Raw genomic sequence first — 12,140 nt, 5'->3', positions numbered from 1 at the left:
AATATCAATAACCTCAGATATGCAGATAACACCACCCTTATGGCAGAAGGCAAAGAAGAACTAAAGAGCCTCTTGATGAAAGTGAAAGAGGAGAGTAAAAATGTTGGCTTAAAGCTCAACATTCAGAAAACTAAGATCATGGCATCTGGTCCCATCACTTTATGGCAAATAGATGGGGAACAGTGGAAACAGTGTCAGACTTTATTTTTGGGGGGCTCCAAAATCACTGCAGATTGTGACTGCAGCCATGAAATTAAAAGACGCTTGTTCCTTGGAAGAAAAACTATGACCAACCTAGACAGCATATTAAAAAGCAGAGACACTACTTTGCCAACAAAGGTTCATCTAGTTAAAGCTATGGTTTTTCCAGTAGTCATGTAAGGATGTAAGAGTTGGACTATAAAGAAAGCTGAGCCTGAAGAATTGATGCTTTGGAACTGTGGTGTTGGAGAAGACTCTTGAGAGTCCCTTGGACAGCAAGGAGATCCAACCAGTCCATCTTAAAGGAAATCAATCCTGAATAGTCATTGGAAGGACTGATGTTGAAGCTGAAACTCCAATAGTTTGGCCACCTGATGCGAAGAAGTGACTCATTTGAAAAGACCCTGATGCTGGGAAAGATTGAAGGCAGGAGGAGAAGGGGACAAGAGAGGATGAGATGGTTGGATGGCATCATCAACTTGATGGACATGAGTTTGAATAAGCTCCAGGAGTTGGTGATAGGTAGGCCTGGCGTGCTGCAGTTCATGGGGTCGCAAAGAGTTGGACATGACTGAGCGACTGAACTGAAGGAAAGACTAGGATCTGACATTTAAGGGGTGAGTCTGGAGAATTCCAAAGAGGCAAAGCAAGAGTTTATGAGTATGAAGGATAAGATTGTGGGAAACAACCCCAGGGGACTTGGTGAAAGCGAAGGCAGATTCCTCAGGGAATGTATGAACATGTGAAACTGGTGGAGTTTGGAGGTGGGTGGGTGGGTGTTCCTGTACTGTTTTCATTATCTATACCTGTCCTCAGCATTTCCTCAGACATTCCCTTCCTTCTCTGGGGCCTCACATCTGATTTTCTAAAACAACATGATTGAGCATCAACTCCTGGGTACTTGGTTGTACTATTTAAGTTTATATAATCTGAAAGAGCTCCTTCTGGTCTGTAGGAATTGTCTGCCCTTTAGAAATGCCTTTTTCATGAATTATCTTATTCTACAACTGAGCACTTAGTACATCTTTTTAAGTATAGGTACCATGATCGACCTCAGAGATACGGCACACGTTATCAATAATCAATCTCAAATAGGTAACCAGAGCTCATCCCTTACAGTGTGTGTTGTATATACTTAAATCTGACCAGGAGTAATTTGCTGTACACCAGAAACTAACAAACATCAACTATATTTCACTTTTAAAAAGAGATTATGAACAATTTAGAATACACCTCATCTGGGAAACTGGTCACCAAAATTTCAGCAAATATTTTAAGGATTTGACTTAAAAAAGATGTATTTTCGTAAAGGTACATGTAAAATTATGGAAGCCTTATTTTAAATTATTAATTTCTCTTAAGATTCTACATCATTGAAAACAAAGACACGTTTTAAAAAGTAGACCTATGTACCTCCATGGGTCTGGGGTATGCAACTTTATTAAAGAGTGGTGTGCTATATCTGCCAGTATGCACTTTCTCTGATGGAAGGAAAATGGTTCAGGTCCCCCTTATATACCTAGGAGATGCCTTTGGCCTCTTTACTGTATGAATCTGGTTTGGAGCTGTGTATACTAAATGCAACCATGTTTGAAATAAAGGGTCCTAATGAACCTCTTTCTGCATGAAATGCCAATTAACTGCCTGCTTTTAATTGATAATTGGACATTAATCCCTAAGTAGTGCCATCATCTTAAACCTTAGTCCAGCCCCTACTGTCCATCAATGAAGGATTGGACAGTTATGCAGTATTTGACTAGACACTGGGCATGTTTACTTTGGGAGAGAATAGTACCCATGTGTACCTTAATGGGAAGAAAAAGGTGAATAGACAATTGACCTTTGACAATATTATGACTGCTAAAAGAACACAATAACCAGCTCAGCTTACAGTCCGAATGTGTTCCCTCCATTCTTGGTAGAAACAGAAAAATATAATAAAACAGAAAATTCTTCTGTTGGCAGAGAATATGTATTTATACATTCTTGTGTGTTTAGCTCAGTGGTTAGAGAACACTTCCTGGAAAGATTGCAGTACACAAGTGTTTTCAATTTGAACTTGTACATTTCAAGGTTCACTGCCCTGGAGGTGGCTTGGCTCAGTGTTTAAAACACACTAATGAATTTCAGGTTTGGGACAGAAAGTGGCTGTTTCACATTGGACAATCATGTGAACTTGGAATTGCTTTCCATGAATGTCTTAAATAACTGTGTAATGTCACTCTGGACAGCAGGTTCTTCTCCTGTCTCCAAACAGATAACTGATTGCCTTTGCTCAGGATACTCAGTGCTTGCTTGCTTTTAAAACTTAGATTTGGCAGAGTCTTTCATTTTTGTAAAGGGAACATTGTGGGAGAAAATAGGGCAAAGATCATCTGAGTGCAGTTGGATGTACTGAAGGACACTTACAAATAACCTTGAAACAACCCCAAAAGACTGGTTCAGGCTGAATATTTTTCTTTTTCTTTCTCTCTCTCTCTCTCTCTTTTTTTTTTTTAATTTTGTGTTTCCTCTTGGCTGTTTGGAGTAAGAGAAAATTCAAAAGAAGGTCACCTTTCCTACCTTTTTGTGTTGATACATCTATCAATAATTTAGGAACTTCATCCTATCTGATCCAGCTGACGTGAAATGTCAAGGAAGTAGACTAGTTGGTATAGTAATTTCTGTAGAGGAGAAAGCAGTAAGCTACTGAAATCACAGACACCCCTTAGTCAGAATGAGCTCTGAGTGATGCCCGCCCTGGCCTGTGCACTTTTGGCATGCTTTCAAAGACTTGATTTTCTGACTAGCTGGGCTGCTGCAATTACCCAGCATTCCAGAGGTCTCGCTTATATGCTCAGAGCAAGTCACTGTTTGTGTTGGACCAGCAGGGGGAAAAGAAAAAAAAAGTTGATTTCCTGAATTCCTTTATCTGTGAAAGATTGACCATGGGCGGTAAGGTCCTTATGGAGCAGGGGAGTTTCCATTTCTGTGTGATGCCGTATTTGTCTCAGTTATGCCATTCATCATCTGAGAGGCTGTGTACAAACCTCCCGTCTGAGTTGCAGTTTCCTCCTTCCTCATTTAAGCAAGCTGGGCCAGATGAGCCCCTCAGGCCCTTTCTAGCTTTCATGGCCTGAAGTTCAGTTTCTTCATCACATAGGAGCTTGGGACATTCATTACATTGGTCGACTAGAGACAGTTTGGGTTATTTAACTGCTGATAAACTTCAGCAGATTAACTGTGAATGTATAACAACACTCAAATCCTGCAGAAAGTTTGTGTTGGCTTTGCTGAAAGGATCGGTGGACATCCGGGTAACAAAGCACTCCTAAGTGCCAGGCAAGGGTTGTCAGAAGACAGTGCCCATCAGTGCTGATGCTCACCGGGGACAGTGGCCTGTTTGAGAGCATGGGTGGCAACACAAGGTGGTCCCCGTGCAGCCTGGCATCAGCAGGTCGTGGGTGCCTCCATGCTCCTGACCACCCCTCCCAACCCAAATGCCCTGGCTTCATAGCCTTTGGCGACTTACCTCACAGTTCTAAGATTCTGTTTGGTTATTTTTAAAATGAAGATAATATCTACTTTTCAGGATAAATAGCTTAAAGGTAATGTATTTGAAAGTGTCTTGCAAATCAGTAAAATTTGATAAATAGATAACTAAAAACAGCAATTTGGAAAAAAGACTCCAAATAAGATCACTTTATCTGAAAGCTGAAGGGGGGGGAAAAAATATTTGTGTAGTGAGTAATAAACATTTCACAGAGTACTCTCAGACGTATCTCTTTATCCTTACAACCTCGTTTTACAGATGCAGGGATACCTGCAGGTTCCCAGGGTTATGATACCTGAAAACAGTGGAGTGGAGATTCTTCTGGTTCCAAACCGTTGTGTTCCTTTTACAGTATTTTATAGTTAATGTTAAACCTCTGGTAATTCTGGAAAAGGAAATAAATGATCAAAAAGTGGTCATTGTACCTATTTGAGGGATTTCTCCTTATGCCCTCATTATATGACTACAGCTGTACTGACTGCCATTTGAGAACCAAACCCAGGAAAGCCAGACCAGTCACTCCTCACTTTGTGGGATCTTAATTCCGAAACAGTTCCTGGGGATAGCTGGAAGATTTGAATATCTCTGGGATGTCACTGTCCAGTTTTGAAATAATTTTATAAATGGGTTTCTTCCAGGAAGGATCTGCGTCTTTGCCTGAGGAGACAGCCTTGAAGAACTCCTGTAAAGTCAAGCTGGCGATTTCCAAGAAGCAGTCTGGGACCTGCATTCCCAAAGAGACCCACGAGAAAGAAAAAACGTGAGGCCGTGAAGCCTGGCGCCATCCAGACCTCATTGTCTGATGCTGCCATTTCCTTGGGTTGCAGGCTGATCGGAGCACCCCCACTCTACTGGCCCCTGACTTTTGAAGCCCCAGGAATCCCTTGCTCCCTCATCAAATACGGACCTTAAAATGATGATCCTGATGAGACAGCCCTGGGAAAAAACGGATTAGGGACACTTCCTCTGTAGGAGTAGTTGATTCCGTTAATGGGTGACATTTTCAGCAAGTGGGAAATTCTGACTGGTTGAAATGTAATCTGTGGTTTGAAAGAGGTTTTTGGTATTCTTTTCCTTAGTGCCTCACGTGGAAAGAACCACCCCCAAGCTTATGACTGTCGTACCTCATTCCACCTTTTTTGGGGACTAGATTCAAAGGACTTGGAATCACTCCTGCTTCGAAAGCCAACCATTTGGCTTGGGGGTGGAGAGGGCTCAAGACTATGTTCCAGGACCTCACCCAGACTGGCAACATTAATGATGAGACATCCCGCAGGGCCTCCAGATCCAGCCTGGCTGGGGGCTTGCCCCCACTGCCTGCCAGATGACCACCTCCACATGGAAAGACGCAGTGCTGCCCCCCACCCACATGCCTGGACCCCCCACATGTAGGCTTAGGTTTCTAAACATATTCCGATGGGGCATCTGAACAGTGGATGCCAGCAGTTCTTTGCTTCCTTGGAGGTGTCCATACACTGCTCTTCGTGACCGCACAGTCAAGTGAGAAATGTGAGAAGAGCTCGTGACCAGACACACAGGACACCTGCAGAACAGGATGCCAGCCGAACAGAACTGTTGGCCACACACAAGGAAGATCGCAAGCTCTCACCGCTGACACTTGGGCCACGTGCCCACCCCTCACCGATGCTTGACCTCTAAGGCGCCACCAGTGTGCGTTCACAGGGATCCCCAAGGACTGAGCAGCTTAAGTATCATGTATTACTTCCAGAAAGGGTTTAAGATGACTTGCCATGGAAGGCGCACAGATAAAACTGTTCAAGGGAGAATAAAGGTAAGAACCAAATGATGAACAGCAACTGGTGTAAAGAAAACCTTGGCCAAGAACTAGTGCTGCAGCTAGAGCCCGGCGTTTATCCTGGGCCTCCTGGTGCAAAGGCGAGAAGGTTTTCAGGGTGTACAACCCGGTCATTACAGAGTATTGTCTAAAATGGCCTAACACCTGACCTCTGCCCGTGTTTCTGAATAAAGACTGCCTGGAGATTCAGTTTGGTATCTACCTGTTGCCTACGAGAAGATGCGGAGGCCGTCATCTTTGTGGATGGTACAGAGATGGGTCCCAGGCTGCCCTGCTCTCAGTGATGTAAGGACAGACATGGAAGGGGATCTTTCCTAAAACTGCAATCACAAAGGGAAGGCGCTCATCAGACCTCCTGGGACCCGAGTGCATGGTCTTACCTCAAAGTCGTTTCCCTTGTTATAGTGCATATTGAGAGCTCGAAAAAGTTCTGAGTCACGGAGAATCACCAGCATTTTGGGATTTGTGACACCATCTGAAATCGCTTGCCGGGCAAATTTCTCCATCTGTATGTAATAAAACTCACGGAAGTTGCTGAACCACTTGATCATCTGGGAGGTGATGCAGCGGTTGAACTGTGCAAACAACAGGATCCATGAAGTCAGACGTTTGCCTCGAGGTGCTCAGAGTCAGAACTGCCAGCTTCCAATTCAACACAGGGGTTAGCAAGAGTGGCTTCAATTCACACTAAACAGGGCTTTCTTTAAAAAAGAAGTCACAGCTATTTTCTAAGCCTATACAGTTATACATGGAAAAATCTGAATTAGCTGTAATGCCCAGTAGAAAACAAATGTATTTTATAGCCTAGACTTATAAAGGTTTTTCACTCCTTAAGTGTGACTTTGGGAGGGCCCAAGGTCAAGATCAGTGTGGTTCCAGTGTCTGCAGCACCCAGGTAGATTACATCACAGCCCCAGTGCCCTCTGCCAGGTAGAGCCAAGGGAAGGGGTAATGGTATAGATCAGAGAACTATGTATTGGCAACTCAGAGTTGCAGAATGAATAAAAAATGAGAACTTGGATCAGGGAAGAAGCAAGGGACTGGGTATGAGGAAAATAGCTCAAAAAAAAAAAAAAAAAAAAAAAAAAAAAAAAAAAAAAAAAAAAAAACAACAACAACAAAAAAACAAAGGATGATTGAGATACAAAGGATACAAAGTATTAACAGCCCCTAACCCAACACCCAGGGTAAAGGAGGCCCTCTGAAACCATGGAAACTTCCAAGGCCTGGTTCCAACCATTAGAGCTTGATTTTTCTCATTGTCACACTGATTTGTATGGTCCTTCACTCAGTTTTGAAACAAAAAAGTTCAAAGGTAAATTTAACAGCCACAGTGTCCAACTCTTGATATATTCTTTCTTTTTTATAGTGTCCCCAGCAAAGACAGAACACTAGGCTAAAGGTGCTGTTTACTCTTGGTTCTGTAAGCCTGCCTCCTTCCCCAAGTGTTTCTGGGTCTTAGCTATAGCTCAGAAGCTTACATTCAGAGACCCGACCTTCCTTCCCCCAAAGTTACGCCTGTTTATTCAGTCTCTCAGCCCAGGACAAAAATCCCACAACAAGAAGAGGAGCTAAAGTGCACAGATGATGACCTAGGGTTTGACTCGACGTGGGAAATACCTAGGGCCCCTGGGGAGTTTTGCAGAGACTGAAACTCAGTTGAAGGACTTTACCTGAACATCAGGGAAATAAGCCTTCAGGAGGCTGGAGCTGGGGTAGCGTGTGAAGAAAAACATTAGTTTGGCCTTCTTCAAGTGACCAGGATTGAGGCCCTCCTGGATTTGGCCCAGGGTCAAGGAAAACTAAGACCAGTTTATCAAATGATTTTGTCAAATTATCCAAATGCTAAATTGCCCTGTTCCTTATGGTTTCTATTTAATTTTTTTCCGGTTGAATGATGTATTTGCTTCATTTTTCTGTCTCTAGCAAGTATGATCAGATAAACTTCTTTCTTTCCAGATGCTGAATACCATCTATGTACAGTCAAGTTGCAGAGTTTAAAAAACATTTCGATGTGTTAAAGATCTATTGCATATGTGATAGCAAATACAATTTGTTGTACTCAGTGTGAGTGTGCGCGCTTTCACAATAGGGTGGGCAGAGAGGGCAGCTGTCCCCCAGATAAACTATGTTAAATCCCCAAGTAGAGACTTGCTTCTCTCTGTCTCAGTTTCCTCGTCTGTAAAATGAGAGGAGTCAACTAGATGGTCCCCTTTCTGGCCCTCATTGTTGCGTTTGTGGTGTTGATGCCAGCAAGCACCTAACCTGACTGAGTACCAGATCATGGTACTCAGTGATCTGGCTTTGGCTCAAGAAGCTTGAATTGCCAGGCTGCAGTTCTCTCTGTTTGCCTGGCAGAAGTTACCCCTCACCCTCCCCATCTCAACTCAGATGCCCCCTCTGCTGTGAAACGCTTCCTTGCCGAGGTAGGCCCTCCTTACCCTGGCTACCAGCGTTCTTTGTATAAGCTGTTTTTGTAAGAATGACGTGATTGGGATCTTTAGTGCACGTTTGTCTCCCCATTTAGACTGTGAGCTCCTTGAGAGCAAGGGCCTTACCCTTTCATCTTTGTATTCCACGTGCCTAGCCTGGTGCTAGGAGCAGAGTAGGTGCTCAATAAATGTTTGGTGAATGAATGAATGAATTGTCGACTTTAATCCACGATTAACTATGGCGATTCCATTCCAACCCATGCCTCTCACTCTGGGAACAGATCCCTTCCCCTTTAATAAGAGCAGGGGGTTGTGGCCTGAAAACTTAGCACCAGGGTGGTAGGGAAATAAAGAGTCTTACGCTAGAACACTTAGCATTCCCAGGAACAATCCTAGGGCTGAGTGGGAAACGTGCAGGGTAACCTTGGAGCTGAGGCTGAGAGCTGTAGCTTTAGGACAATGAAGACTTCTTAGTAGGACAGGTCAGTTTACCCGAAGGAAACCAGACAACTGATTACAACTATAGCTGGCCCAGGCACCCAGGCCACTGTCCAGGAGGCCCCTGCCCCTTGCCTCATTAGCCCTACTTCTTATCCTTCATAAGTGCTGTGGAAAGAATCCTGGATTGGGAGTTCAAAGACCCAGCTTCAGATAATAGATTTTGCCACCTAGTCGCTGTGTGACCCTGGGCAAGCCGCTTACCTTCTCTGGGCCCCATTTCTAAATTGTGGAGTGTAGTGGTTGAAACTTGTGCTTGGAAGTCAGATGCTGGCTTTGAATCCTGGCTCTGCATGTGTTTGTCTTTGAGCAAGTTAGTCTGCTTCTCTGTCCCTCTCAGATACTGATCTAGAGTGGATACTTGAGGGTGGTGAGGTAACTCGGGCTCACAACCCCTTATCTGAAACAGTGGGCCAAATGGACACCAGGTTTCAGAATTTATTTTATCAAGGCAATATGGTGCGTGTATGATGTGTTAGTTACTGCCCACAGCAGGGTCTGTGGCAGCTGTCCAATCAGATAAAGTTGCAGCGGCAAAATCAATGACTAATTGTGCTAAGTGAGATAGTCTATAAGAGGCCTCCTATCAGCACAGGGAGGGCTTCCCAGATGCTGCTGGTGGTAAAGAACCTGCCTGCCAATGCAGGAGACACAGGAGGTGTGGGTTCCATCCCTGGGTCAGGAAGATCCCCTGGAGGAGGGCATTGCAACTCACTCCAGTATTCTTGCCTGGAGAGTCCCCATGGACACAGGAACCTGGCGGGCTATAGTCCATGGGGTTGCAAGGAGTCGGACACGACTGAAGCAACTTAGCACACGGCACAGGTCAGGTTTTGCAACCAAGAGAATTTCCCATCGACCTTAGGAGAAAGAAATCATAGAGCTTTTCAGAGCGTTTTGAGTTTCAGAACTGTGTCTAGGTGGCAGTGCACAGGGGCACTGTCAGTCCCAATGCCCGCCGCCCAGGAGGTGTGCGGTCACCCATCATTGTCTCGTCATCGTAACCTCTCCACCTGTTCACAGGGTGTCATGTGAATGGAAAGTTCATTTATACTTAAGCATCTTGCTCTTCTGGGCTTTCAAGGCCCAGAAGAACAAATTTATAATTCTAGAATGAGGGAATAATTGGGGCCAGGATGCTGCCTGGGGGCCCCAAATCGTTCCAAAGGTAGCCAACTGCATGACCAGGGCAGCCAGGCCCTGTGGGTGGCCCCTGAAAACTCCTGAAGTTCTCGGAGCCCAAGCCTCATTTCACAAGGCAGGGCCAGGCATACAGAAGGTGCTTTTCTGAAACAGCAGAATACCCTTCCCAGGGGAAGATCAGTGGAGAATCTTTGGGGACTGAGTTCTTGAGGTTCTTCCACAATCTGACAGGGAGACTTAACCAGTGGCCTCTTATCAAAGACCCAGACAGATAGCTTCTCTCACAGAGGGCTTTCATCTGACAAGAAAATCTGTCTATGGTGATATCTCCGTGTCTACTGCCTGAAAGGTGTACTGGTGGCCGTCGAGATGCTCTCCGCATTGGGTTTGTTTGTGGCTGTTGCTCCCTGCCTGCTAGGAAAAGAACCCAGGGGTGTCCAAGCTTGGGCAGTGTTGCCAACACTTGTGACCAGCAGGTGGCGCTCATAGCATTCAGGACACAAGAGCCAGCCTCATGTGGCCGTGAGCTGGTTCCACCCCGTCCTGCCGCCTTCACCACAGCCTGCCAGGTAGAAGGGGCATGACTATTCAGCCCTGCTTGTGTGACTCCACAGAACCCAGGAGATGCAATTTAAGGCTGTTCCTGAGAAGCAGCAGCGTGAGCTTGGCTCACTAAAAAAGCCACATCCAAAATATGTTCTCAGGAGCTTTAATCTCATAAGATGCTGGTTGAAAGAGGGTTCTTTGGTTTTATGCATGTGGGACCGCATACATTCTCCTCTTAGCATTTTTCATCGGACTTCATGTTAAAAAGGCTCTGAGAAGTCCCACAGAAATGGAATTAACCCAGTGTTTACCCAAGCAACTTCTTCTCTTGCTTCAACAACTTTTACATTCCTGAGGGAGGGTTACTCTGGAGAAATGCCTGTTTCTGAGTGGGATCTCCCTACGGCTTGCAGAGGTGATGCAGTAAGATTCAGACCCCCTGCAGACCAGCCTGGGCCCCACAGCCTGCTCGGCGGGGGTCCCCACCCTGCTCCACACACACACAGCACCCAGCTCTCTCCTCAGCTGCAGCCTAGAAGCTAGTCCTTAAACTGAAGTCTTCTTACCCCTTTCACCTGGCCTCAGGTCTTGTCCCTGAAGAAAATCTCCCCTTTTCCCATGGGCCCCACAAGTTTCTGGCCCCTCATGTATTGCCCATGAGTTATCCAGTGTGCAGGTAGAGGGGCATGACTATTCACCCCTGCTAGCGTGACTCCACAGACACAAGGAGATGCAATTTAATGAGATGTCTCAATGAAGCAGATGTCTCTTTTTGCCTGAAGAGACAAGAGGTTCCGGGAGCCACGCCTCAGGTAACGGCATTCCTTTGACCTGTTCTGCCGAGGTGTCTGAGCAGCTGACGTCTCAGTGATGGGGTTCTTCCTTCCACAAGCTGTTTTTGTCATATTTTGGGAGCCCATTTGGGTTTAAAAATAAACAAAACCCTTCCAGACCCAAAGGACTAAGTCAGTAGTGATAGAATCTATGTTACAGAAGAAGGTAAAGGAACTCTCCCAGACCCTTAGATCTCAGAACGTGGTCACCACTTTCTCAGGAACCTACTAGCTATGAGCCACAGGGGAAGGAAGCCCCAGAACGAACATTAAGAAGACCCGCTCTCCTCTGGAAGGGCAGAGCGGTTCCCTGTGCCAAGCAGTTATTTGTCCCCTAACCTCCCCTCAGCGTCCAGAGTTTCTGTCTCTCTGGGCTGGGACAAACGAGAACCCCGATTGCCCAAAAAGGATATGTGGGCCGCAGAGAAAGGAAGCGCGTCCATGCCGGCCTGCCGGCCCCCCGGCTCCATTTTCACCGGGGAAACGAGGGGCAGTCTTTCCAAACAGGTGGACGTGAAGGGCCAGGGGCACTGCTGCTGGCCCAAGGCCAGAGGTCGCAGTTTGGCAGCTCCCCAAGGTCGCAGGGCCACCTTGGAGGAGGGCTGGCTCGGGGCAGATGAGTCCTGAGGAAGATCGCCCCTCCAGCGGCCACCGGGCCCGTGGCCCAGTAGCTGGCCGAGAATCCACTCCTCCTGGATGTGGGCAGGTGCAACCGCCAAGGGACAGTCTGCTGGGGGAGGCTGATAGGGTTTGGGGATCATTCTCGGAGAGACGGGGTACCTGGGAGAATCTAGAGGCTTGGCCAGCGATAAGCTTCCCAGCGGAGCCTCCCCTGGTGGCTGGGCCCGCCTGGGCAAGGCTGCCAGAGGTAGTGGATCTTTACGGGCACTGCCCTCGGGAGGCAAGGGCTCACTTCTCCCGTCTGGCACTGGCCCCTGGAATCTCCCACCCAGCTGAGTCAGGTGCCCCGATGGATCCACCAGTACCTTTTGTAACACCGAGTCCACAGCCTGGGATATGGCCCCCGTCAGTTCTTTCTTCAGACTCTCCAGCAAGGCCCGTGCTCCAGCGGGAAGAAACCTGGGCCCCTCAGACAGGTACTGGACCTCAGACACTCTGTGTTTCTCCACCCTGGAGAG

The 12,140-nt window shown here is 46.5% G+C and overlaps 1 protein-coding gene across 1 annotated transcript in view; it reads right to left on the bottom strand.

Annotated features, from left to right (window-relative positions):
* Positions 1-812: 812 nt before the first annotated feature.
* Positions 813-12,140, bottom strand: part of PROX2 (prospero homeobox 2) — a 34,554-nt gene continuing 23,226 nt past the window's right edge. The window contains exons 3-6 of the mRNA XM_010855739.1: positions 11,415-12,132; positions 7,223-7,330; positions 5,930-6,124; positions 813-4,457 (exon numbers count right to left, since the gene is read on the bottom strand). Of these exons, the coding sequence (XP_010854041.1) occupies positions 4,272-4,457; positions 5,930-6,124; positions 7,223-7,330; positions 11,415-12,132 (1,207 nt within the window). The 3' untranslated portion in view covers positions 813-4,271. The remainder of the gene's footprint in view (positions 4,458-5,929; positions 6,125-7,222; positions 7,331-11,414; positions 12,133-12,140) is intronic.

This window comes from Bison bison, unplaced genomic scaffold (assembly GCF_000754665.1).
Source record: "Bison bison bison isolate TAMUID 2011002044 unplaced genomic scaffold, Bison_UMD1.0 scf7180017864368, whole genome shotgun sequence".
Taxonomy (NCBI): domain Eukaryota; kingdom Metazoa; phylum Chordata; class Mammalia; order Artiodactyla; family Bovidae; genus Bison; species Bison bison.
This window is presented reverse-complemented; position numbering and strand designations above follow the sequence as displayed.